General features: G+C 44.1%; 1 protein-coding gene across 1 annotated transcript; it reads left to right on the top strand.

Moving 5' to 3' along the window:
• The first annotated feature begins 96 nt into the window (after positions 1-96).
• On the top strand, positions 97-20,623 carry LOC138633087 (sodium/potassium-transporting ATPase subunit alpha-3-like). The gene is made up of 22 exons (XM_069719113.1): positions 97-315; positions 419-546; positions 7,927-8,040; positions 8,625-8,684; positions 9,080-9,283; positions 10,618-10,731; positions 11,619-11,753; positions 11,974-12,091; positions 12,480-12,568; positions 12,814-12,993; positions 14,367-14,565; positions 15,035-15,279; positions 15,430-15,622; positions 15,728-15,903; positions 16,192-16,328; positions 17,027-17,177; positions 17,297-17,465; positions 17,621-17,775; positions 18,510-18,633; positions 18,917-19,062; positions 19,176-19,306; positions 20,518-20,623. The coding sequence occupies exons 2-22, from the start codon at positions 541-543 to the stop codon at positions 20,621-20,623; spliced, it is 2,952 nt and encodes a 983-aa protein (XP_069575214.1). The 5' UTR covers positions 97-315; positions 419-540.
• The last annotated feature ends 4,092 nt before the right edge of the window (positions 20,624-24,715 follow it).

Raw genomic sequence — 24,715 nt, 5'->3', positions numbered from 1 at the left:
TGAAAAAAAAAATGATAGTGACATTATTAAGTTCAACCTCTTTGTCAAGTGAAACCCAACGTGCAACCCCCGTTCTTTTAAGGGTTTATTTGGTGCTCGTTTCATTCGCGGAGTGATAAGCAGGGAACCCCGAGCGCCGCGGCAGACCTTCGCGCAGCCGCGGAGGGATACGGCATCCGGAGAACCAGCCCGCCGCGCGGCTTCTACTTTCCCACCGGCATCATTTGCGCCTGACGGGGACGGTTGATGGAAGTCGCACAACGGCTGCGTATCGTTTTAACGTTTTCATCTGAACGGGGGTGAAGTTTTGCCGAGGTGTTTGTTGAACCGTTTGTCTTGTCCGGTTCCTCTTGAAAATGATTTTTTTTTTTAGGATATTCTGTTCGCTTAATTACTTGATTTATTTGTGTTGTTCCAGCAGCTATCAACTGAAGGGGGGCGTCTTTTCTCGCCAGCCGTTTTCTGCCCCGTCTCCTCGCCTTTAAACCAAGCCTGAAAAGCGGTTCATCGTCTTGAGGAGACCCGATTTACTCCGCCGAAATGGGGGTAAGAAATGCTTTTTATTTTTTTTTTTTTCCTGTGAATGTCTTAGTTTGGACGTTGTGAAATTTATTTTTTCTTTTTTTAAAAAAAAAGTCGTTTCTACGTTTAACAACACGGTCTGTTTTTTTTTATAACGGCAGAGGGAAGAAGGCTCAGGCGTGATGTTATAATGGCGTGATGTTATAATGACGTGAAACACGGTGGGATATTCCCGGTTAGTCTGAAATACCTGCAGCTGTTAACTGCTTTTAAGCGGTAAACTCTTTCTCAACTGCCCTGCTGCGTGTGTTTGGACTCAAACGGCTCTCGTTGCTCTCGGACAGTTATCGTATCAGGTGCCTGCTGTCAACGTCTTATATCGACACCGAAACAATGGTTGACGAGGGTTAACGGTCGTAGAGGAGACGCCTGTTGCCTTGGTAACTTTGTGGGGGGAGGGGGGGGGTCCAGACTCTCCTGGGTGGTAACGCGTTCCAGTAACGATCTTCTCGTTACTGTCACTCCGAGCGAACACCGACGATGAAGCTGTTTTAATTAAATAACCGTTTTCCACGTGAGAAATCCCGATTCATTTTCCCGATTCAAGTCTGGCTGCAGTAACTCCTCATCATCAATACACAGTCTTAGCTTGTTAGTTATTCCTAATAGAGGTGAGGGACGAGGACGTTGTGACTTTACATTCATATTTGGAGTCTGAGGGTGTGAAATGGAAAGCCCAGATTCCCAGAGGGTGGTGCCTGGGACTCAGAGCCATGATAGGCTGTGATTTCTTTTTGTCCCTATAATATTCCCGCCCGTCAGTTGGTGCATTTTCATTCAAACATTACGGTGCATCGTGTCGTTGTCATTGACGACGCCGGGCTTAGTGGAAATGTAGAAGCAGCTGTGGTCTGGGTCCCAAACGGGCACAGACGAGTGCATCAAAATCGTTCCTCAAACACCACCCTCCTTCTCCCACCACCCTCCTTCTCCCACCACCCCTCCTCTACCGACCCTAAAAATGTCGATTGATAAGTTTCCCAAAGGAAGGTGCTCTCCACGAGGGTAGACACAGCCGACACCTCCACCATCTCGTTTTACCAGAGGAGTCTCACAGAACCTCGATACTCCATCAGGTGGTGAAGGACATCCTGTTCTAGCCACTAAATTTAAACTCCATGATGTCATTCCTGCTGAAAAATGACTGTTGTATCCCTGTAGAGTTATTATGAGGCATTATCTAGTGTCCAAACTCAGTGAGGTGGTATTACAACCTTGTATTGCTTCATGAAATGTTCCTATTCTCCTGCAGCATGTCTTATTTTTCAGAGTATTTCCAATACATTATCATTTTTTTGTTGCGGAGTGTGGAGCCTATAAAACAAGGCTAACATGATGTGCTGCAGGAAATTATAGCCTCATTTCTTCAGTGTCAAGTGTCATGGTCCATCCCTCCTAATGAAGTATGATGGCCAGTGGTTACTTCTCTCCACCACATCCGGGCGTGGGGGGTGGGATGAGGGTGCACTCAGGCCGAGTTGTGGAAACGGTGCCGCTCTGTCACGGTCTGTAAAGCTGTCCGCGATATCGCCAGAGGGGGAAACGGCACACAAATCTGACTACTGTGTCGAGGAGGAGGAGGAGGAGGAGGAGGAAGGTGTGTCTGTGTGTGGAGGGAGGTGGAAACTCCCCCCATGCACAAACACACCAGGAGAGCGGGGGGAGCGCGGTTATAGAGTGAGAGGAGATTTGGGTGAAATGGACTATGGGGGGGGAGACCACAGGGAGGTTCAGCTGAAACAGGCAGCGAGAGCCATTTGATCCGGGCCAATCAATTGAGAGGGACGGCTGCTGCAAGAGGCAACGATCGGGTTGGTGGGTGAAGGGATGGAGAGCACAGATGGAGTGAAGGTCAGCCGCTCTGGGCCTCGCAGGGAGGTCCTGTTTAGAGGAAGAGTGGCCAAGACACTGAGAGTGAGGGAGGCGGAGATAGAAAGAGATGCCGTCTGTGGTGAGTCACCTTGAGAAGGGGGAATCGTGGAAAAGATGGAGGAGTGGAGGAAGAGACGCTGCTGTCGTTCAATGGTGAAACAAAGGAGGGAGCGGTTGTTGGAGCTTGAGGAGAAAAATGAAAGAGATATTCAAGGATGAATGCATCTGCTGATATCCCATAATGCACTTGGTACGGAAGCCTCAGGAAGACAGCCAATCACTGTGGAGGATGAGTATTGTGTATGTGTGTGTGTGTGTGGCATGCAGTCCATCAGTATATTCTCGGTCGGCCAGTCCACTGATCTGTGTGATTATCCATTTCTTTGCGTGTGTGTGGTTATGATGATCTACTGTGGCCCTACCAGAGCTAACTGACCTCCACTGGATGAAATACAGCAGCAATATCCTCCATTCAAAGATCAGAGCTCACGTGACATTTTGGTCACTGAAACATCCTCAGATTTAGCTGAAATATACAGTAGGTTAAATGCCACATGCTGAACACGGCTAAATACGATGGGATTCAGAGCCAGCTGCTGGATATTATGGTCTGATAGTATGGAGGCTCCTGACAGAATTTACATGAGCGGTCAACTCTGAGTGAGCTCCAAATGTTTGTGAATAAACATACAATTGGCAGCAGTGCTTTCATGTCAAATTTGTAATGGCATTCGGAATTATATTAAAATTTGGGACGGCCCAGTGGTAGTTTATACGATCACCAGATCGCTCACTTGGATTTGCGGCATCCTTACAATATTGATCTCTTTCCTGGGCTTTACCTTTTAATTTATTGTTACTGTTTTTGAAGCCCTTCATGTGTCAATCAAACTGGGATATAGTGATAAAATGTCCCCGTCTGAGATTTAACCATTGATTTCAGCAGATTAAAAAACGTCTGATCCAGTCTTCCTCGGACCTGTGGTGCCCGGTACCACAGGCCCGGCTCGGTAGAGTCCAGCAGAGAGAGCAGACTACAGATGTTCAGCACGTCAATCTGTCCTGCACATCAACAGAGAACATCTGCTGCTCAGACCTCCTCAGGTTTTACAGCCTGTAACTACACTGAATAGAGATTCAGGTTCAAATGCATTCGATTCGTTCCGTTTCATATTGAGTGGCATTGAAAAGAATGAACTAGTGAGATGCATAAACTATGTATTCATTGATAAAATTCAGTGTGTGAGAAGTTGAATAAATCAGTTCTATGTAACAATATACCAACATGTGACGTGACAGATTTTCTCAAGGATGTCGTCGTATCCTGAAGTTTTAGTCACTTTCTCGATTCATTGATTAACGCAGCTGACTGACAAAAAAAACAAAAAATTCTGTCTTGACTTGATGCCAGTCATAAGACAACCAAATACATCTAAATACAATGGTAACAATTGGATGTCTGCTGTATTTGCCGGTGTGTAATTCAGATATATCAGGCTTCTTTGACTCTTTATATCTGAAGGTGGATGTGTGTGAGGACTCGTGTCAGAGCAGCAGGGAGCAGCGCACATCTGCAGGGTTTCAGAATAGTTCTTGTCGTGGAGTGAATGTCAGACCGAGTTAACTGTCTGAGACAGACAGACAGAGAGTTGTGCTGTATAGACATGGTTGTATGTCTGAGAGCAATGATTAGGATCTGTTTTCTGGGATCAATGTTAGATATTTATTCACATCATCTTTCAAATTGAAGTCACGGGACACTGGACAGTTTTCTTATCTGCTTTTCATCACAGAACAGTTCACAGCTGAGCATCCTCATGTGTTTAGTTGAATTTAGACACCAGAGGATTTTGTTTAGATTGAGGCACAAACCAAGTGAAGTGTAAATTCATCTTTTTTTTCATCTGCTTCGTCACGCTGTGTGTGTGGTCCTCATTCATATTAGTTATGTCCCAGAATCTCTGGAGGATTTTCCTCAGGGTTGAATATTTACATCCAAGGATACAAAAAGGCATCGGTGATTATTCTTTTATTTATGTTTTTTTGGAACTAAAAGTTATTTAACAAACAATATTGATATTTGATTAAATAGTGTCATATATGATTTATAGTACGGACACAGATTAGAAAGTAAGGAAGGTGCGGAAGAGAAGAAAGAACATGAATGTGTCCTATTGGAAGTGGAAAGACGTCATTTTCCTGGTTCAGTCTGTTAGTTTACAAATACGCAACGCAGAAGATGTTTCAGCATTGTGAAGAAGTGAATGAGTGCAGATGAATGAGAGGCTGCGGTTGTAAAGATCGTAGAGAGAGAAAGAGAACGAGAGAGAGATTATTGTTGTTCAGTGGGTTAATCTGTCGGTGGAGTAAACAGCTGTAATCTGATGGCCTGCTGGACGCGACTGTCCGGGGGAAACACTGCACCTCCTGACAGATGGCAACAAAATATACACACACACACACACACACACACACAGTATACACGCATAAACACACAGTGCATGTAAATTCACGTGAACACAGAAAAAAACAAAAATGAAACAACATGCTCACATTTGCAGCCCAGCATAAAAATAATCACGTCCGCACAGATGGAATAAAAGATGAATAACTCGAGCAAAAATGCGCAGAGGGATATTGTATAAACACACATTGTTTACAGACAATGTGTACACTTTAAATACCAATAAGGATTTATTTATTTGTTCTTTAATTTTGATGATGTAACAATCTGCAGCCAGTGAAACACTGAATTTTGTATCTCCACAAATAGTCGTATGGGGGGACCAAAGACATGCTGAGGGACAAGAGGGCAAGATTTCAGCCAACAGGCAACCAAACACAGAGTGACTGCAACGTAGAGCAGAGCAGAGCCTTTAGCTGTAGTCAGTATCACTAGTGTTGGTCCTGAATTACTGTGAGCATTCTCAGACCCAAACACTTACTGAAGAATCAACTGTTGTGCAAAACAGCTTTTAGACAATCGTGGCACCTTCAAATATTTCTCTTGCACATGAGCTGATGTAATTCTGAATGTCAAAAGCTATTTTAAGCAAAGGATGAGGAACGCTTGCCAAATAAGCATTAAATGGAGCATTTATTTAGAAAAATAAAACCTGCTGAACAATAAATGAAATAAATAGCAAAAAGATAAAACAACATAGCTGGCCAGATATTTGATATGAATAAAACATTAGTGCATTTCTGCTGTACTACATACTGTATATAGATAAAGTTCATTTCAACACTTAGATACATTTTAAATAAGTGCGTCTGTTGAAGAACAACAAAAAAATAACAGATGCTAAACAGCATAAAACAACTGTCAAATCAGTGTGAAACCTCTCAGCCCAGACTAATCACATGAGAGCTTTCCCAAAATAAATCTGTTCTCCCCTCTCATTGTGTGAGGTTGAACACAGTCTGATTTACAATATGTTGTTGTTTTTTTTCACAGCATATGATCTCGCATTAGTATTAGTAGTTCCAGGACATATCAGCTGAGTTTAGACCCAAAGTTTCTTAGAGTGTGGCCTAAGGAGATCAACACCTTACATCAAGGTGTGCATAATTATTAGGCAGCTTCTTTTCTTCAGGCAAAATGGGCCAAAAAAGAGACTTAACTGACTCTGAAAAGTCAAAAATCTGAAAAAGTATTTCAGAGGGATGCAGCACTCTTGAAATTGCTAGATGAAAATAAACAAGTGAGATGGGAAAATTGTAGTTTTTCATTTAGTTGCATAATAATTCTGCACACTAATAGTTGCCCAATAATTCTGCACACATAGATATTCTCCTAAAAAAAAAAAAAAAAAAAAAAAGCTCACCTTTATTTTCTTAAATATTCAGGTTTGAGGCTTCTTAACATTTTGGATTGACAGAGAGCGCTGTAGTTGTTCAATAATAAAATGAATCCTCCAAAATACAACTTGCCTAATAATTATGCACAAAGTGTTAAAAAAAATTTTAAAAGCTTCTACATTCATGAGAATGTACGTCAGATACGAGCGCTCTGGTCCTACTTTTAATTGGACCCTTTTCCTGTGTCTCTGGGAGACGCAGTGGTGAGCTGAGCAGCTGGCTGACATTACTTCTGTTCTAGAAACCCTCTGGTTGTTCATTCTGCCTGGTGCATGCTGGGTAAATTTGTTCTGATCTAAAAAGGTACAAACACCGCAGGAGCATATGAGCAACACACACAAAGCGTGGCATGTTTTTGGATGATGTTGCTGCTAGAAAAAAATAACTGCATCCTTACAACACTGACGCAGAGACCATTTAGGAAGTCTGTAGAAATTGATGTAATTCAGCCAATTTTCTTCTTTTGAAATCAAACCTTGCTTTTTTTAATGCTAAGTTGTGTTTTTTGCTGCTGTTATATCTCAGCACTCCAAAGGCTCAGTTTGTTAAAGGTTTTTTTACTGATGTTTCCAAAAGACTAATCAATGATATTTCATTTCATTTTTTGCCTATTGATCTACTAACTATTGGAAGTATTCAGTGTTTTCCCCACAAAATGATTTTCTTTGCAACTTTAAAACAACTGCAGAGTAAAAACAATTCAATTATTTTAGGGTTAACTCCTTTTAAACATTATTTATCACCTCTTTATCTGGTCAGCAGGAAGATACTGAAGGATTTATCTCTGCCTTTAAATAAATAGTTATTTACTGAAATGTCCTTGGAAAATACATGACTTAGAAAATATTCAAAGAAAATAAAGCTGCAGGGTTTTTCCAGACCTCCATTAATCATCAAGCTGACACACGAACCATTTACACACACACACACACACACACACACACACACACACACACACACACACACACACACACACACACACACACACACACACACACACACACTCAAACTTATATCCAGACCAGCTAATGTAGGGCAGTAGCGGTTCTGAATATCCCAAGATGCACGTCACAGTTACTGAGAGTTTTTTCTTCCCTCCTGGGCCCCGATCGGTCGTCTCTCTGTCGTTCCACCTTCTGGCCTTTCAGTTTCCCTCCATCGTCCTCTCAGACACGGAGACGGTCTGAACGACAGAAGCCTAAACAGCGCTGGTGTAAATTGCAGTTAAAGTGGAGCTCTTGAGACAGACTTGTGCTCTAATGATGCCAGATCTAATCAGGAAGCGTCAAGTTCCCTTTCTCATAACAGGGGATTATATCTGTGTTTGGATCTCAATCTGAATGTTTTGTCTGGGTCTTTATATGGAAGAAAAATAGTATTCCGGCATCCATGCATTTTCCCAGGATCCTTTGTGTTGACCAAATGTTTTTGTCTGTCTTTGCTGAGACTTTCTTGCCTTTTCTCTCAGGTAGTGGTTCTGTTAGTGTTGTGATTTGGATTGTGTTGGTGTTAAGTACATTGTGTTGAAATGAAATGGGTTTTTTTTTTTAATCTATTGTATAAGTCACATGTCAGGACCAAAGTAAGTGATGTTGTGTTTGTGTGTTCCAGTACGGACGGTCGGACAGCTACCGCGCGGCCACCACGCAGGACAAGGTTCAAGGTCCGCTCAAGAAGAACAGGAGAAGCAGCGATATGGATGACCTGAAGAAGGAAATTCCCATAGTATGTACACTGCTTCCTACTTCCTGTAACCTCACTGCTATTTCCTGCAACCCTGCCCCAGATGCTGATAGTAACACCACACCTCTTTGTTTTCACCTACTCAGCGTTTTAGGTTGGCAGTTTACAAATCCACAAAAGCATATCATTGACGGAATAAACAAAAGTCCTGCTCAGTAGTGAGTAGTTTGTTGATCCTGGCCTCAGTCCAGCATCCAAAGAGCTACCATCCAACCATAATGTAATCTCCCTGTTTGAAAAGGACACAACAGTGACGTGGTATTGGTAGCAGCTGGTGTACAGTAATGGTACTGTGTGGTTTGAGGTAATATGTCGGAGCAATATAATCCTGTTGTGAAAAGATTGGCTCCTGTATGGGGCAGGAAGCCAAACCCACAGGCTGTCCCTTTGATATGAAACAATACGAGATGCTTCAGATAAACAAAACCACTTCAAAAATGTTATCAGGCTTCAAAGATACTTGAAATTCTTTGAGGAAAATTTATTAAATAGACAGAGGTTTTTAATTGACGCAATAATTAATAATTATGCTGTTTAAATTAATTATCAATTTTGATCCTTTGTAGACGGAACACAAAATGTCTATTGAGGAGGTTTGCCAGAAATTCAAGACCGACACCGTCCAGGTAAGTTGTTCACTTCAAATCACTAGTGATACCTTTCTACTTACAACTTAATATTTCTGTTTCTGCCTTGATTTAACACTGTCAATAATTATTCAGTATCAATGTTATCACAGTGAGTGCATCTCTTATAAAATGTGTTCAGATTGCTTGGGTCTATTTTACATTAGTTGGTCCCATTCACAAAACGTTCTCTTTTCTCCTCTGTTCTTTTTTTCTTCCTCTGTCCTAATTCTCCTCCATTCACACTCATTCCTTCCTTCCCTGCTTCTTTTGCTACTTGTTTTCTTTTTATAACTCCACCTTTTCCACCATCCTCTTCCCCATCTTCATCTAGCTCTCATTTAATAATCCATCTTCCCTCTTTCCTCTCTCCACCCCTCCTCTGCCACTTCTAGGGTCTGACCAATGACAAGGCAGCAGAGTACCTGGCCAGGGATGGCCCCAATGCCTTGAGTCCGCCCCCTTCCACCCCAGAGTGGCTCAAGTTCTGTCGTCAGCTGTTCGGTGGCTTCTCCATCCTGCTTTGGGTCGGTGCCATCCTCTGCTTCTTGGCCTACATCATCCAGGTCGCCACGGACGACATACCCCCCAAGGATAACGTAGGTGGAGGTTTGCAAAGTTCATAGCCTTCCAGCAGGTTACATAAATCAGATGGATGGAACAGAGCCAGGAAGCTAATTTGCTGGCCAATTTGATAGAGGAAGATATCCAATAGTTAATAAAGGGTCAGCTTTATATAAACTGCTAGACAAACTTGAGTGACATTTATTTTTAAGTTTCACAGCTATGATCCTTCTGAATACAGAGTCAGCTAACACTGTATAAGTATTGTGTGCACAGTAATAAAGAAACATTTTATATCCATCTTTGTAGATCGGTGGGTTGATTAAATCCCCAAATCTCTTGTCATCACAATCAAAGGCTAAAACTCCAAACTGAATATCCAAACATCAGAGAGGGTCTGTAGCGAGGGTCGGCTGAGTTGCAGCTCGCGTGTGCTTTCCCCGTCCTGTAGCGCATCACTTTACAGAGCAATTTGCTGAGTCACGAGTCCTTAGGGAAGAGGCCGTGTCAGCGATAAAGGTTGTGTCAGCTGTTTGTCCACATCATGCCACCGAGCCATCTCGAGAGTGACAGACGCCGTCCCGTTAGCATCCATTTTGGGGCTCGCCACGGGGAGGTGTGACTCCTGGCGCTGGTAATGGGAGGATAAGCGAAGGGTGTTCATGGGTCAGCACGGTTTCATGCCGGGTCAGAGCGCAGAGTGGAGCCGAGGACTGAGGCTGAGCGGCTCTGACGCACAGCATGGAAGGACAAAATCCTCGGCTCAGACCACAGGGAGGATTCGGGGGACGGGCGGGGGGACAGCAACAGTGTTGAGTCAGTATGACCGACCAAGACTGTAATACACACTCTGTATCACACACCGATGACCCGCTACAGTTGTGTCTGATGCTGTGGATGGGAGCGCTTTGTGGGAAGATTATTTAAAAGAGCAGATTTCGACCCTCAAATGGTGACAAAACATGAGACGACAGACAAACTGGAGTCGTCACAAAACAGCTGGCAGAGGAGACGGCAAACAGATGGACAGCGTCCAGGTCACTGGGTTTACATCAAACCTCGTAGCTGTCAGCTACTGAAACGAAAGGCTGAAAGATGGTTTGTGTTATTTCTAGAATTCAAGCTTTACAGAAGCCTCAGTTTCCTGAAAAATCTTCTTCACCTCGTACTCTCCTCTGAAGTCCAGGATTTGATGTCAGGAGTTTTCAACTTGATGTTTTGTCTCTCTCCACTCGCCGATTGTTTTTCTCTTCCTTTCCTCTCACGTGATACATTTTAGACAAAGATGAAGTCACTTGATTAATTTCTGCATTAAAATATGAATTATTATCATTCTTTCTTGCTCCTCTTTGTGTCTCTGCCCCTGCAGCTGTACCTGGGTGTCGTGCTGTCAACTGTCGTCATCATCACCGGCTGCTTCTCCTATTTCCAGGAAGCTAAGAGCTCCAAGATCATGGAGTCCTTCAAGAACATGGTCCCTCAGGTATCAGACACTCAACAAATCAACAGCAGGAGGATGTGGAGACACTTTTGAGGCAGTTGCTGCCAACATTACCAGATTTCTTTCAGGTTTTTTACTAAAAATGACTGGTTGAATCTTTGTATGTTTTAACTTGTGGGTGTGTTTTACAATAACATTTTAGCATGTATGCAAAGGCAATAGTGGAATACTTGAAGAGATTATTCTTTTTCGACAGTATTTCAATAACAGCTTTCCAACTTTCTGAGTGTTGATAATATTTGGACTGGATTTATTAACAGCTATAATTGTAATTACTAATCTCAGTGTTTCCCCTACCGTTGTCTGAAGGAAACAAAATACGAACGTACTCAGAACTGCAGTTACGTCCAGTAACCACTTACTTACTTACTTCCTGTGCACCGGTTTCTTTCGGTGTGAGAGTCGCTCGTGCATTTTTCTGTCACAACCCATCGCGCCCCGCCGAGGCTGTCTGGCTCAGGGAAACACTGAAACTGAATTTACTTGACTGATGAGGTTATAAGAAAATAATTTATCCAGCAATAGCTTGAGGGATTAAACTGCTGTGATTCAGAGACTAAAGGATGATGTTTACAAGTCAGTGGATCCTAATGAGTAGGTTATTTGGGGTTCTTAAGCTCTGCGGGAGTTTAGTAAGTGGAAAACTATTTCTATGAAGCTGCCACAGCTTTCACTATTATTATTTTTTGTCGATCTGTCATGTACCTTTCAATTGCTTCAGTGTTACACTGTTGTCCCACCTTCTCCTTAACCTTTCTCGAAATAGCATTTTCACAGAGATTTTGTGTTATTTTTGACATTACTAAGCTTCAACTTTGTAACAGCTGACTGTGCTTTAATCTGTTTGTTCTCACTCTTTCTGTTCCCAGCAAGCCTTGGTGATCCGTGAGGGAGAGAAGATGCAGATCGATGCCGAGCAGGTGGTTGTAGGAGACCTGATGGAGGTGAAAGGAGGAGACAGCATCCCCGCTGACATCCGCATCATCTCCTCCCATGGCTGCAAGGTGAGGCGCAGATACACTCCTGTAATTACACCGACCCGAGGACCGAACAACACTTTCCATAACGCTGCCTTTGAGTTAAGTGTCTCAAGAGCGTAAAGTTAATAAAGCTGTAAGTGTTTGTCTCTAACTGGCTTTGTTCTGTCCAACATGAATCCACTCAACCAGTTACTCACTCCCTCGTCTTCCTCGTCTTCCTCGTCTGTGTCTCTGCTCTGTCCAGGTGGACAACTCCTCCCTGACCGGTGAAGCAGACCCCCAGCTCAGGTCAGCCAACTGTACCCATGACAACCCCCTGGAAACCCAAAACATTGCCTTCTTCTCCACTAACTGTGTCGAGGGTACGTTTACCACCATCATCGCATCATACATGACATAACTGTAACGGCGTTTCAGTACTTTACATGTGGTTCGACGAAGGAGTGATATCGCCCGTCATTATAGCAGCCCGTTGACTAGAAATGTGATCCTTGGACCAGTTTGTTTCTGGAGGAGCCAGTTCAGTGCAGGGAGGACCTGCTGCTCAGTGCTATAATAGAAAAAGTAATAATGCATGGCGCCCTCTTGTGGACACACTGTTACATCACAACCTGCAGTATGCTTCCAAGCATCAAGTCAAGTCTGTCCATTCATCGAGCACATATTCTCTTCTCGATGTATCCATTTGTGATTTTCTCTTTCTGATACAGAAGTCTATCATTTATAGAACCTCTGCCTCCTTTTCACCAGGAACTGCACGTGGTATTGTTGTGGGCGTCGGTGACCAAACGATGATGGGCCGCATCGCCACCCTCACCTCGGGCCTGGAGAGTGGCAAGGTGATACATTCTCTGCCTCCGTGACTACACATAGCTAAACATGAAGCTGTGGCACCTGTTGTTATAATAATCAAATATGTGCCTGTTGGGCTTTTTGCATGTTTTATGGGTTTTCTATGGATGATTTCGGATTACTTACTTTAGAAGTTCTCTATTTGAATACAAGTTCAGCTATCAAAGGGTTGAATGACCCTGAAAGCTTCAAGTCTCTCAATCAATCAAACATCTTTTTTTCCGCTCCTCAGACACCCATCGCCAGGGAGATCGATTACTTCATCCAAGTTATCACGGGTGTGGCTGTCTTCCTCGGCCTGACCTTCTTCATCCTCTCAATCGTCCTGGGTTACACCTGGCTGGAGGGTGTCATCTTCCTCATCGGTATCATTGTGGCCAATGTGCCCGAGGGACTGCTGGCCACAGTCACTGTGAGTTGGCCGAGAGATTGGAAACCGAGAGTGTCTGAGATGTTTAAGTGTGTGTGGTGTATTTTAAGGGCAGTTGTAGGACGCCTTCATCTGGCAGATCAAACTTGTTCAATAGTCTGTTTGTGTTTTTCTTCACTCCGGAGTTGTCAGTGATTTGGGCAGACTTGGGTCAAACAGTGGCTTCATATACATATCAAAGCTACATGAAATCAAAGATAAAGAATGACTTTCTTTTTGACTGAAACTGTTCTGTGATGAAATGTCACCGCTATTAAAAGTAGTATTTATAGTTCCTTTTAGTCCACAAAAAGCCACTCTATTGTAGATTTAGTGATTTAGGGGATTGTTTTGCACAACAGATTAGAGTTAAGATTTTGTTACCATTAAATGTCACCTATCAGATGTGTGCAGTTACCCATGTCTGACCATGTGCTCTCTGTTGTTGTGTAAACAAATGTTATTTTGTGTTTTGTGCAGGGAGTTTGACCGGTGTTGTGTCGTCGTGTGCGGTTCGATTCGTCCCGGCTTGTTTTCCGTGCCTGTGTGTTCTCTGTGTGGTTTGATGTTGCTGTGTTTGCGTGCATTACTGTGTGTATCTCTGTATTGCTGTTGTGCGTTAACACTCCCCTTGTCAGTATGTTGTTTCCGTGGTGACGCCTCTGTGTGTCTCTCTCTCCATCTCTCTCCCTAGGCAGCCCCGTATGTGTTTGTGTTTCTCTCTCTCCAACTTCCTCTTCGTATGTCTCTCTCTCTCTTTTCCAGGCCAGTCCCGGTGCTGTCTGCAATGACAACGGCTAGCTAATGTAATGCTATTAGGCCAATGATTAAATAGGTCTGACGAACTGAATTCGGTCTCCTCTGCTTGGCCTTGGCTGGTGCTGTTTGGCCTGCCGGTCTTGCTGCATGATAACATAATGCACCGCTGCTCTGCTGCACCGCTTCACTCGGTCATATTCACTCTGCTTTGCTTGTTGGGCTGTGTTGTTGTTTCTCAAAGGAGCTTCCAGTGCATTTTGCTACATAGAGTAACATTTAGTGAGCAGGATGAGCATCTGCAGGTGTTTTGGGTAGTTTGGTTGTTGTGTGTGTGTGTGTGGGGGGGGGGGGGTTGCATGTTTCAGGTAAGTATGCTCCTGATGTTATTGCTCTTTGGCAGAAGTTAGTTTAGTGCCTGGAGATGCTCATCTGCAATTTAGGTCTATCATATGGATACTGACTTATTTTCTTTCTTTCTCTCCCTTTGATGTGTTTGTGTCTGTCTGTCTTATCCGATCATCAACAACTTCCTTCCTCCATCCGTCCTTCTCTCCTTCCTCTCCTCTGCCGCTCCTACTTCTTCCTCTGCTTCTCTCGCTTCACTTCTTCTCTTCCAGGTGTGTCTGACTCTGACTGCCAAGCGAATGGCCCGTAAGAACTGCCTGGTGAAGAACTTGGAGGCCGTGGAAACTCTGGGCTCCACCTCAACTATCTGCTCCGACAAGACGGGCACGCTGACCCAGAACAGGATGACGGTGGCCCACATGTGGTTCGACAATCAGATCCATGAATCCGACACCACCGAGGACCAGACTGGTGAGCTTCTCCTCTCTCTCGCCTGCTTTTATGCAACCGGTGTTAAATCTGTGTCTTCATGCAAAATAATAAGAATATTACTGACTTTAGTTTCTCGATTTATGTATTTATTACAGGCCAGCATCCCAAATGAGCCGGTACTCCTTGTAAAATATACTTATTAGTTGGTCTGTTGTGCTTTGAGCTCTAACCGGCAATCAAATCAAGCTTCTGACAAGCTGCCTGTTACATCTCTCTAAACAAACGCCAGACTACCTTCAGTAATATTCAGCTAGACGCCACACAACTGATTTGAAACAAAAGAGTGGAGAAAAGCAGAAGAGGAAATATTAAGATTTCATTTTAAACCTCGCCTGCATGCTGGTAGTTTGTGGAACAGCTGGATGCCTGAGTGGAGCTGAGATGGAACGGGGATATTCACTGTCCTCCGGTGACAACAGTCACAAATGTTTCTTTTTTACCTTTTTAGGCTCCTCCTTCGACAAGACCTCATCAACATGGGTGTCTTTGGCCCGCGTTGCTGCTCTGTGCAACCGCGCTGTGTTCAAGGCCGGTCAGGACTCTGTTCCCATCCTCAAGCGTGAGGTGGCCGGCGATGCCTCCGAGTCTGCTCTGCTGAAATGTATCGAGCTGTGCTGCGGATCCGTCAAGGCCATGAGGGAGAAGAGCAAGAAAGTGGCCGAGATCCCGTTCAACTCCACCAACAAGTATCAGGTGAAGGCCCTCAAGTTACACAACCTCAGTAAACATGAACAGAAACCAGAAGCTTTGTAGTAAATAGGCTTAAACACACACACACACACACACACACACCGCATACTCACATGTTGAGCAATACTAATTCTTAAATCTGCTCACCATCAGCTCTCAATTCACAATAACGAGGATGAAAACGACAACCGCTACCTGCTGTTGATGAAGGGCGCTCCGGAGAGGGTCCTCGACTGTTGCTCCACCATCATGCTGGAAGGCAGGGAGCTTCCCATGAACGACGAGATAAAGGAGTCTTTCCAGAACGCCTATGCGGAACTGGGAGGAATGGGAGAGCGAGTACTGGGTGAGAACCATCAGAAAATAGGCGTCACTGTTCTGTGTCAAACTATGCCGTGTAAAATTCTAGAAATTCATTGACAATTCTTCTTCTTTTCCCAAATTCCTGCAGGATTCTGCCAGAGGTTTATGTCAGAGGAGAAGTACCCGAAAGGTTTTGCCTTCGACACGGATGACATCAACTTCCAGGCGGACGACCTTTGCTTTGTGGGTCTCATGTCCATGATCGACCCTCCCCGCGCTGCCGTGCCCGACGCTTTGGGCAAATGCCGCTCTGCTGGCATCAAGGTGGGCACCTCTCAGTTCTGACATTTAAAGGAGCAGATAAAGAAACGAAGCATCCAGCTGAATGTGAAGGTTGTGGATGATGGTCACGCACATTACTGGAAGAATCTCACCCAACATGATCTGAATGAATTGTGTGTTATTTCGCTCATCCTTCCTCATATTCATCTTCTGTCTCTGCTTACTAATGCTGTTCCTCATATTGCTCTCCTGCTTCTCGTCCTTCTCAACGGTTTCGATACTTCGTGTCATCTTTCATTCCCTTTCATCACTTTTCTTAACTTCTCGTAGGTCATTATGGTGACTGGTGACCACGCAATTACAGCCAAGGCCATTGCCAAGGGTGTTGGTATCATCTCCGAGGGGAACGAGACAGTCGAAGACATCGCTGCACGTCTGAACATTCCCGTCAGCCAGGTCAACCCCAGGTTAGACCGCAAACACAAATGAAAGCATTTATGCTTGTGGCCTCTTTTGCTTTGGTGCAACAGTGACATTTTTTTTCTATTCATCCATAAAAGCTACAGCTGATCAACTCCAATGCCGTTCCAGATGACACACTTCCCTTTAGTACACTGATAAAATAGTGCTCTGACGTGTTGTTTCAAATCGCACACTGACCGGAAATAACCTCCTGCCAAAATATCTGCAGTTTTAATTATTTTACCCAGAAATCAACATGTTTTCATACCTTCTGTTGAACACACTCAGTAAACACACTGATTCTTCTGTCCAGCAGCAGCAGGGGAAAACAAACACTTTTGTGCAGCGTTCAGGAACAACTGCAGCTTCCTCAGACGCCTTGATTTGAAAATTCCCTCTGTCGGTGGCCCCGCCCCCTTCCTCTATGGCACCAAGATGGCGACCGTTTAGGGTGAAAAGTGTTCCAGAGTTTTAACACTTCTTTTTTGGGACCGTTTCGAGTGCATCATCCTGGTACTTGTAGTGCACTGCATGTCATGTTTCTGTACTCGACAGTGTGAACGCACTCAAAATAGTGAACGTTAGTACACAAGTACGCCATCAGGAGCACAACACAAAAGTATGTAAAAAGTCTCCATATGAGAGCTGTAATCTTCTACTTAGGTGAACTGAATTGACTGATGGTCTGTTCTGTGATGTGCAGGGATGCCCAGGCCTGTGTGATCAACGGTACCGATCTGAAAAACATCGATGAGGACCAGCTGGACGCTCTCTTGAGGAACCACACAGAGATCGTCTTCGCCAGAACTTCCCCACAGCAGAAGCTCACCATCGTAGAAGGCTGCCAGAGACAGGTGTGTTTACTGGACATTCAGTTGTAGGCGCACACAAGTCAGCCAGTGTTGCCGGTGTGCGCTTTGTAGCATTTTGTGGCCCCCGATGTGAGTCTGTCGTGGCCTCCTTTCTCTGTCAGGGCGCCATCGTGGCTGTGACAGGCGACGGTGTGAACGACTCCCCCGCCCTGAAGAAGGCTGACATCGGCATTGCCATGGGAATCTCCGGCTCAGACGTATCCAAACAAGCCGCAGACATGATCCTGCTGGACGACAACTTTGCATCCATCGTCACCGGAGTCGAGGAAGGTGAGGAAAAAAAGAAAAGAAGGGAAAGTGGTAGAGAGGAGAAAGAATACAATTGTGAAGAGTGAAATATAGAAAGAATGGAAAGAGTTCAAAATGTTTTTTAGCATCAGGCTTAAGGACGAGCCTTCATGTTCTCACACCTCTGTCCTTCCAAGGCCGTCTCATCTTCGACAACCTGAAGAAGTCCATCGCTTACACTCTCACCAGCAACATCCCAGAGATCACCCCTTTCCTGTTTTTCATCCTGTTCAACATCCCGCTGCCTCTGGGCACCATCACCATCCTCTGCATCGACCTGGGAACCGACATGGTGAGAAAAACAGACACACACACACACACACACACTGCCGAGTACAGCTGTAATGAGTTCGTGTCCAGTCGGTCTCAGGTGGACTCACGCATGGACTGCCTGAAGGCCTGATCTCTGAACAGTCACGCTTGTAGCGGCAAACCACTGAGCATCATGCACACAAACATGTCAACTGTACACATCCATGTCAGACTGGTAGCAGGTGGCAAAACATGCAGACCGATGCCTGATAGACATCAACAGCAACAACCGGGTGTTCAGTACATTGAGGTAAGAGTGGTCATCTTCTCTTTATGAACCAATTCAGAAATCAGGTTCATTTATGTGTGCCAGAAAGAAAACACCCTCCGGCATCATTTACGCTCCACACTCTTGACCCTGATGACCGGCCACATGCACCTACTGCACTTCAGCTGCATGTAACGACGAATTAAACCTGCAGCAGAGGTCGAGTTCAAGCTCGTTGCCTGAAGAGTACTTATGCAAAAAGGACACTAGGGGGGGACAGTGCAGGACCACTACAGGAAGTAGTGTAGTAGAGTCAATAAATGGACAGAATTTAAACCAAATGACAATATTAAACATTCGAGAAACAAAGATGATAGAAAACCATGTTTATAGCGTGACAGTGATATAAAAAAAAACTCTGAAATAAATGTTTCCACGATGTCCCAGGCCGGCTGCACATACAAGAAGTTACAAATGAAGATAGCTAATATAATATTTAATCACAGATACCAGCCATCGCTCTTGCTTATGAAACAGCAGAGAGCGACATCATGAAGCGTCAACCCAGAACCCCAAAGAGGGACAAACTGGTCAACGAGAGACTCATCAGTATCTCCTACGGACAGATTGGTAAGCACAACTGATAGTTACAGTTTATAACATGAACCGTAAACGGTGTTCAAGGTGAGACATGATATCGATACGACTTTCATTTTTAGGTAGTACAACAAATTAAATACTTTATTTTTGTGTGTGTGTGTTGATATCAGTTCATATCAACTGCTGCTCATTTAATTAAAACATCCCTACTTTCTTTTTTCTGAATCTTAAAGATTATTTTGAGTGTTTTAGATTTGACTTTGTCAGATGAACCCGATCAGTGACTGATCAAACCCTCTGTGTGTCTCTGCAGGTATGATTCAAGCTGTCGGAGGCTTCTTCGCCTATTTTGTCGTCATGGCTGAAAACGGTTTCCTGCCGTCCGTGCTGGTCGGTATTCGGCTCCACTGGGACGACCGCACCAACAACGACGTGGAGGACAGCTACGGGCAGCAATGGGTACGACCGTTTCCTTCCTTCACTTTATGTCAGCTGTCGCAGGAGACGTACGTTTTGAGCGACCCGGTTGTCGTATCAACCGTCGCATGTTCTGCGTCTCGCTCTCTGTGCAGACCTACGAGCAGCGTAAGATCGTGGAGTTCATGTGCCACACGGCCTTCTTCGTCAGCATCGTGGTGGTGCAGTGGGCCGACGTCATCATATGCAAGACCAGACGTAACTCTGTGTTCCAGCAGGGCATGACGTGAGTACACAACCACCCGGAAAGGAAAGAACTCATCTGAAAAGTGATGACGGGAATAACGTCCATGTAGATTTAACGGCTGACGGTTCATTTCGTTCTCTGGAGAACTTAAAGAGCTCGACAGAACTGCACGTACATCACAGCTGATGGTGGACAGAGTGAATGTTTGCTGTTCATCCATCATAGAAAAAAAGCTCTCCTCATTTTGTAATATTTACAAAACACCCAGCTCTACTTTCATTGTGTCTTCTCTTTCATCTTGAATGAGGCATTTGTAACTTTAGCTTTTACTTACAGTATAAACTGTCTGGTAGCTCCTCCACCACAAATCAAAGGAATTTGTACTATTAATGTAAAATTTTATGTAGATGAGTCAACAATATTACAAATGAGTATGCAGATGATGGAAAGGACTTAAGTACTTTTACTTTTTTATTGAACTTAAGTAGTTTTGAGCTACTTGTACTACATAGATATTTATATTTAATACTATTTACATGTGAGGCAAATCTTGTCATTTTAACTCAATTTGAAATATTGTAATACGTGATAATATATCAGTTTAATTGTTGTTGATAATACCTCCTGAAATAAGACTTTCTAATAGAGGAATTTCACATTGTGCTATCAATACTTTTACACAAGTAAAGGATCTTAATACTTCCTCTATCACTGTACAGTATGCAGGTCTTTTCTCTGAAGTACAGGATCCTGGTAATGGTACTGATAATGATAATGGTACTCATTATGATAATGGTACTGGGGACCAGTCATTGGCTTGGTTATTGCAGTTCCTCACAGCTTCCACTGGGTGTCACTAGAAAACCAGATTTACTCACACTCCTATTAATGTTAGGGACTTAATGTCCAGCATGTGCTTGCTTCCTCCCGTCCCTCCGTCCATCCAGTTCGGTCTGTCTGTCCTCTGCTGGTGCTGCAGGCGGCCTTCAGAGTCCGGACACACAAACCCAGACCGTGATGTCACTAAAGCTGTCGTGCAGGAAGTCAACTTGGAGGCCATTTTTATTTCACGTGTAGATTTTGGATCGTCGCTGTCTGACAGTCCAAGTGTTTTTTCCTTCAGCTTTGGGATCGTCCTCTCGGCGTATTTGGCCTTTCCTCTCTATCTCCTCATCCGTTACGTTCTTTACTTGCTCCTTGTGTCTGTTATCAGTGTTTGCTGTAACGGATTCTCCTTTGTCTTCCTGCAGAAATAAGATTTTGATCATCGGCATTATTGAGGAAACAGTTCTGGCTATGTTTCTGTCCTACTGCCCCGGGATGGACGTGGCACTACAGATGTACCCACTCAAGTAAGTAACGCTGAACCAGCAGATCAGCACTGTGTCGTCATCCTTCCACTTTCAACGAATTACACGGGATATTATTGTGTCCTGAAATCACAACACAGCTCTGTTTATTACAGTCCTTCGTGTGCTGCCCCGCTTTAAAGTCACGTCAGTTTTATTTTATCACATAAGAAGCCTCTCTGTCTCACCGTGTCCGTCCCCCCTCTCGTTCCCTCTCGTTCCCTCTCGTTCCCTCTCGTTCCCTCTCGTTCCCTCTCAGGTTCAGCTGGTGGTTCTGTGCTGTCCCATACAGTTGCATCATCTTTACTTATGATGACACACACACACACACACACACACACACACACACACACACACACACACACACACACACACACACACACACACACACACACACACACACACACACACACACACAACACACAAACACACACAGTTTGATTCTTTGGTCGAACATTTAGAACGAACTTGAAGGAGTAAATGAAATCTTTGGTGGGTAACTCTTCTCTCTTTGTTCTTGTCTTCTCTTCAGGCTGGGTGGAACTAGAGACGTACTATTAAAAGGTCAAAACATCATTTCCATCAAACTCCATGCTCCCTCCTTTCTCTGTCTCCCTCCCTCCCTCTCTCCTCCTCCCCTCTGTCCATCCATCGCTCCCTCAACTCCACATACTCAAAATGTACAAGAAAACTATGTTTACTCCTCCTCCTCCTCCTCTTCCTCCTCAAGAAGACCAACAGCAGAGGAGGGGAGGATGTGGAGGGAGGTGGCTCTGTAAATCTTCCTCGTCCTCTCCGTCCCTCTGTCCTCTGTTCTTTTCTGTCTGTAGTCTCTACAGCTCTAATCTGCCAGTAACGCTGTTTGTGCCGACGGCGTTAGCCGCAGACACTCGTCACACGTGTACTCAAATTTACAGCGCTGTGGAACCGAACGACGAGTAGAATTCCAAGACCATAAAAAATAAAAACCGACTGTTCCACTCGCGATCGCTCTCGCCGAGCAGAGCGACGACTTCCAAGCCGGCGAGCTCGCGTCTTGACTGCTGACTGCCGAATTGAGCGAGCAGGTTTCCTGTCAGAGGAAAAGGTGCCTGGATCCAGCGCCGCCATTTACTGACATCTTACCTCTCTCTCTCTCTCTCTCTCTCTCTCTCTCTCTCGTTCTATTTACACACTGCCAATTTTCTACTGCCGTTCTCTCTTCCGCCTCTTCCTCCTCCTCCTCCTCCTCCTCCTCCTCCTCCTCCTTCTCCTTCTCCTCCTCCTCCTTCTCCTCCTCCTCCTCCTCCTCCTCCTCCTCCTTCTCCTTCTCCTCCTCCTCTTCCTCCTCCTCCTCCTCCTCCTCCTCCTCCTCCTCCTCCTCCTCCTCCTCCTTCTCCTTCTCCTTCTCCTCCTCCTCCTCCTCCTATCAATAAAGAATCTCACCGTAATAAAACCGAACCACTCACTCGCACCCTCAACAGGGTGGAAAAAGATGGTCACTTCCTCCTCCCCTCCCTCTTTGCCTCTCTGCTCTGCCCCCTCCACCTCCTCACCCCCCCTCCTCCAGTGTTTATTTTCTGCTTGTGTTATTGTTGTTTTCTAATAGACAACATGGGTGTTTTTTTAAAAACAAAATTGTTCGTAAAAGTTTTTGGGCTTTCTTTCTTTTTTAAGTTTGGAGCGGGTCTGAGAGCTGCTTGTTTTCATTCGGACATGACAAAGCACCCCCACCACACCCACCCACCACACCCACACACCACACACCCACACACCCCATCCCGCCCCCCCCACACACCCCTGCCTTATCTGTCCCTGTTTCTCTGTGTTTGTGAACACCGTGTGAAACCCTCCGTCCTTTCACTACCTGCCTCTCCCTACCGACCCGGACCCCCCCCCCCCCTCCCTCCATCCCCTCCACCCCTCCTCACCCCTGTTAAATAAAATCCAGTCTTTCTGTGTCCTCGGAAAAAGAGATTTCTCTCCAATTTCATTATTTCAAAATTGGTGGAAATGTGGAATAAGGCATTGTACCTTAACTTGTGAAACAGCAGCAGCAAAAAGAGAAAAAAAAAAAAAAAAAAGGCAAGAAAATGAAATAAAATAGAACGATCTCTCTTTTTTCAGTTTGGTCTCAACTTTGTTTTTGTGTGGAGTTTTGTCAGAAAATGGAAATGAATGCTGTGATCAACTCTTATTTCTGCCAATAGTGTCAAGTCATCTGTTTTCCCACCTTCAGAGTTCCACCAGGGCAACAGGAATGTTTGAACACGTTTCATGTCTGTACAGCGTCATACGGTAGGAAACAAAGTTTGTGGAAAAATCAGTGGAAGAAGATGAAGAAAGCTGCTTCTGGTTGGAATATGTTGGACCAGAGTGGAAAACACTGAAAACTCCAGCAGGTATCAAATCATTGTTTTCAGGAAGATTTGCCGTGTAGCTGACTCAACAATCTCATCACAAGAATATGACCGGCGCTGGAGCTTTCAGTTGTTTCACACCATCTTCCTCAGAAGATCAAAGTTTGCAGAGTTTTCAGAGCACTTTCGTTGTTTGCATAAAAGTTTGAGGTCGACGGGGAACTTTGCTGCTCTGAAGATGTAAAGTCCAGATGTGAGACGATCAAAAGCTCCGGAACACTTACTAAATGGACTTTGTAGTGAAATAGTTTTTTTTTTTTTCATTTTCTGAGTTCAGGGTTGAACTTTTAATCTCAAGCCTTTAAATCAGTCTTGACTAGAAGTCCAAACAAATGCTCCGAAAAATGGAAGTCACGTGACATGACGTCTCGGTTACTCCCTCTGCTGAGGAAGAGCATTCAATAGGATGAAAAGCTCCAGAACACTGACTACGTAGACCTTGCAGTGAGGTTTTGTTTTGTGAGCTGCTGTTTCCAAAGCAAATAATCAACTTTAATCTTCAAATTTAGCATTTTATATTAAATCCTGGCAGCTAATTCATTTCAGTGTGTCACATGAGTATGAAGATTGACCACTGCAACATCTTTGCCCAGTTAATCCTTTAATAAGGGCTGTTCCCTGTATTATCGTCAGCAGTAGCGGGTTCGGCCTTTTCTCCTGGTTATAACACGGAGTTCCTCCAGAAAGCTGCTTCTGGCTGTGCGACATCTCGCGTGGAGCCAAACGCAGGTGGATCTCCAGCTTCCTGGAGAACAACTGAACAACTGGAAGAACTGTGGGGACTTTGGCTCGAGGTCAGGTGACCACATCCAGAATTAATACACACACTGGACTTCACACAGGGCGTAATCACAATCATAAAACACCTCAGAAGTAATGTGACACTCCGCCTCAGATCCTCTTTACGGTCTACAGCATGAAATCTGACCTTGAGAATTTAACAGAAGTCTGAACTATCAAATCGAGCTGAAGATTAATGAGGCTGTCAAACACTGTTTACAGTATCTGCTGCGTCAAGAATTCCTAATAATTAATGTCCCATTAATGAAGACCAGTAGAAATGACAGAAAATATTCTTATCTATGCTGCAGGGGAAATATTAGTTTATTACCACATGTAACATGCAGTTACTGTATTAAAGGTCAAATGAAGATGCTGCAGTAAAACTTCTCACCACAGACAGAAGCACTTAATATGCAGCAGGATACACCACAAACAATGAAAATAATAGATTTATTTATATTACACTGATCACACATTTCCAAACAAAGTTTCAAAGTGCTTCACATAAATGACATCACAAGCAGCGCAGAAACACAAAGTTACATCAACAAGAGATTAAAACGTAGTGAAGGAATCACATTAACAATCAAAAACGCCATAAATCGTCTTCGGATTAAAAAAAAATAGAATCACATCAAATCCAAAACGGTTCCCAATAAAAGTTTAAGAAGCAGAAAAAGAGTTCATTTAGAAACATTACATCTCAGATGTAAACTGTCCTGCTCAGTAAGACCTTAACACGGGAGACTCTTATAAAGTCCGAAACAAGAATATCTGACAATAACAATAATTACATTAAGATGTTATATAGATGTATTTATATTACATGAAAAGCATCACACCACTACAGCATGAACCTTTTTATTCTGCACTTTTAAATTGCTTTTATTTCCACTGTTTCAATTCCTTAAATATCC

The sequence above is a fragment of the Brachyistius frenatus genome, unplaced genomic scaffold, assembly GCF_029030835.1.
Source record: "Brachyistius frenatus isolate BFR_SWC_R1_liver_20210118 unplaced genomic scaffold, ASM2903083v1 Contig_207, whole genome shotgun sequence".
Classification (NCBI taxonomy): Eukaryota; Metazoa; Chordata; class Actinopteri; family Embiotocidae; genus Brachyistius; species Brachyistius frenatus.
This window is presented reverse-complemented; position numbering and strand designations above follow the sequence as displayed.

Coding starts and splice junctions, on each gene's coding strand:
- LOC138633087 (XM_069719113.1), top strand. Junction 12,994..14,366: donor GACTGCTGGCCACAGTCACT/GTGAGTTGGCCG, acceptor CTTCTCTTCCAG/GTGTGTCTGACTCTGACTGC. Junction 17,178..17,296: donor TAGAAGGCTGCCAGAGACAG/GTGTGTTTACTG, acceptor TTTCTCTGTCAG/GGCGCCATCGTGGCTGTGAC.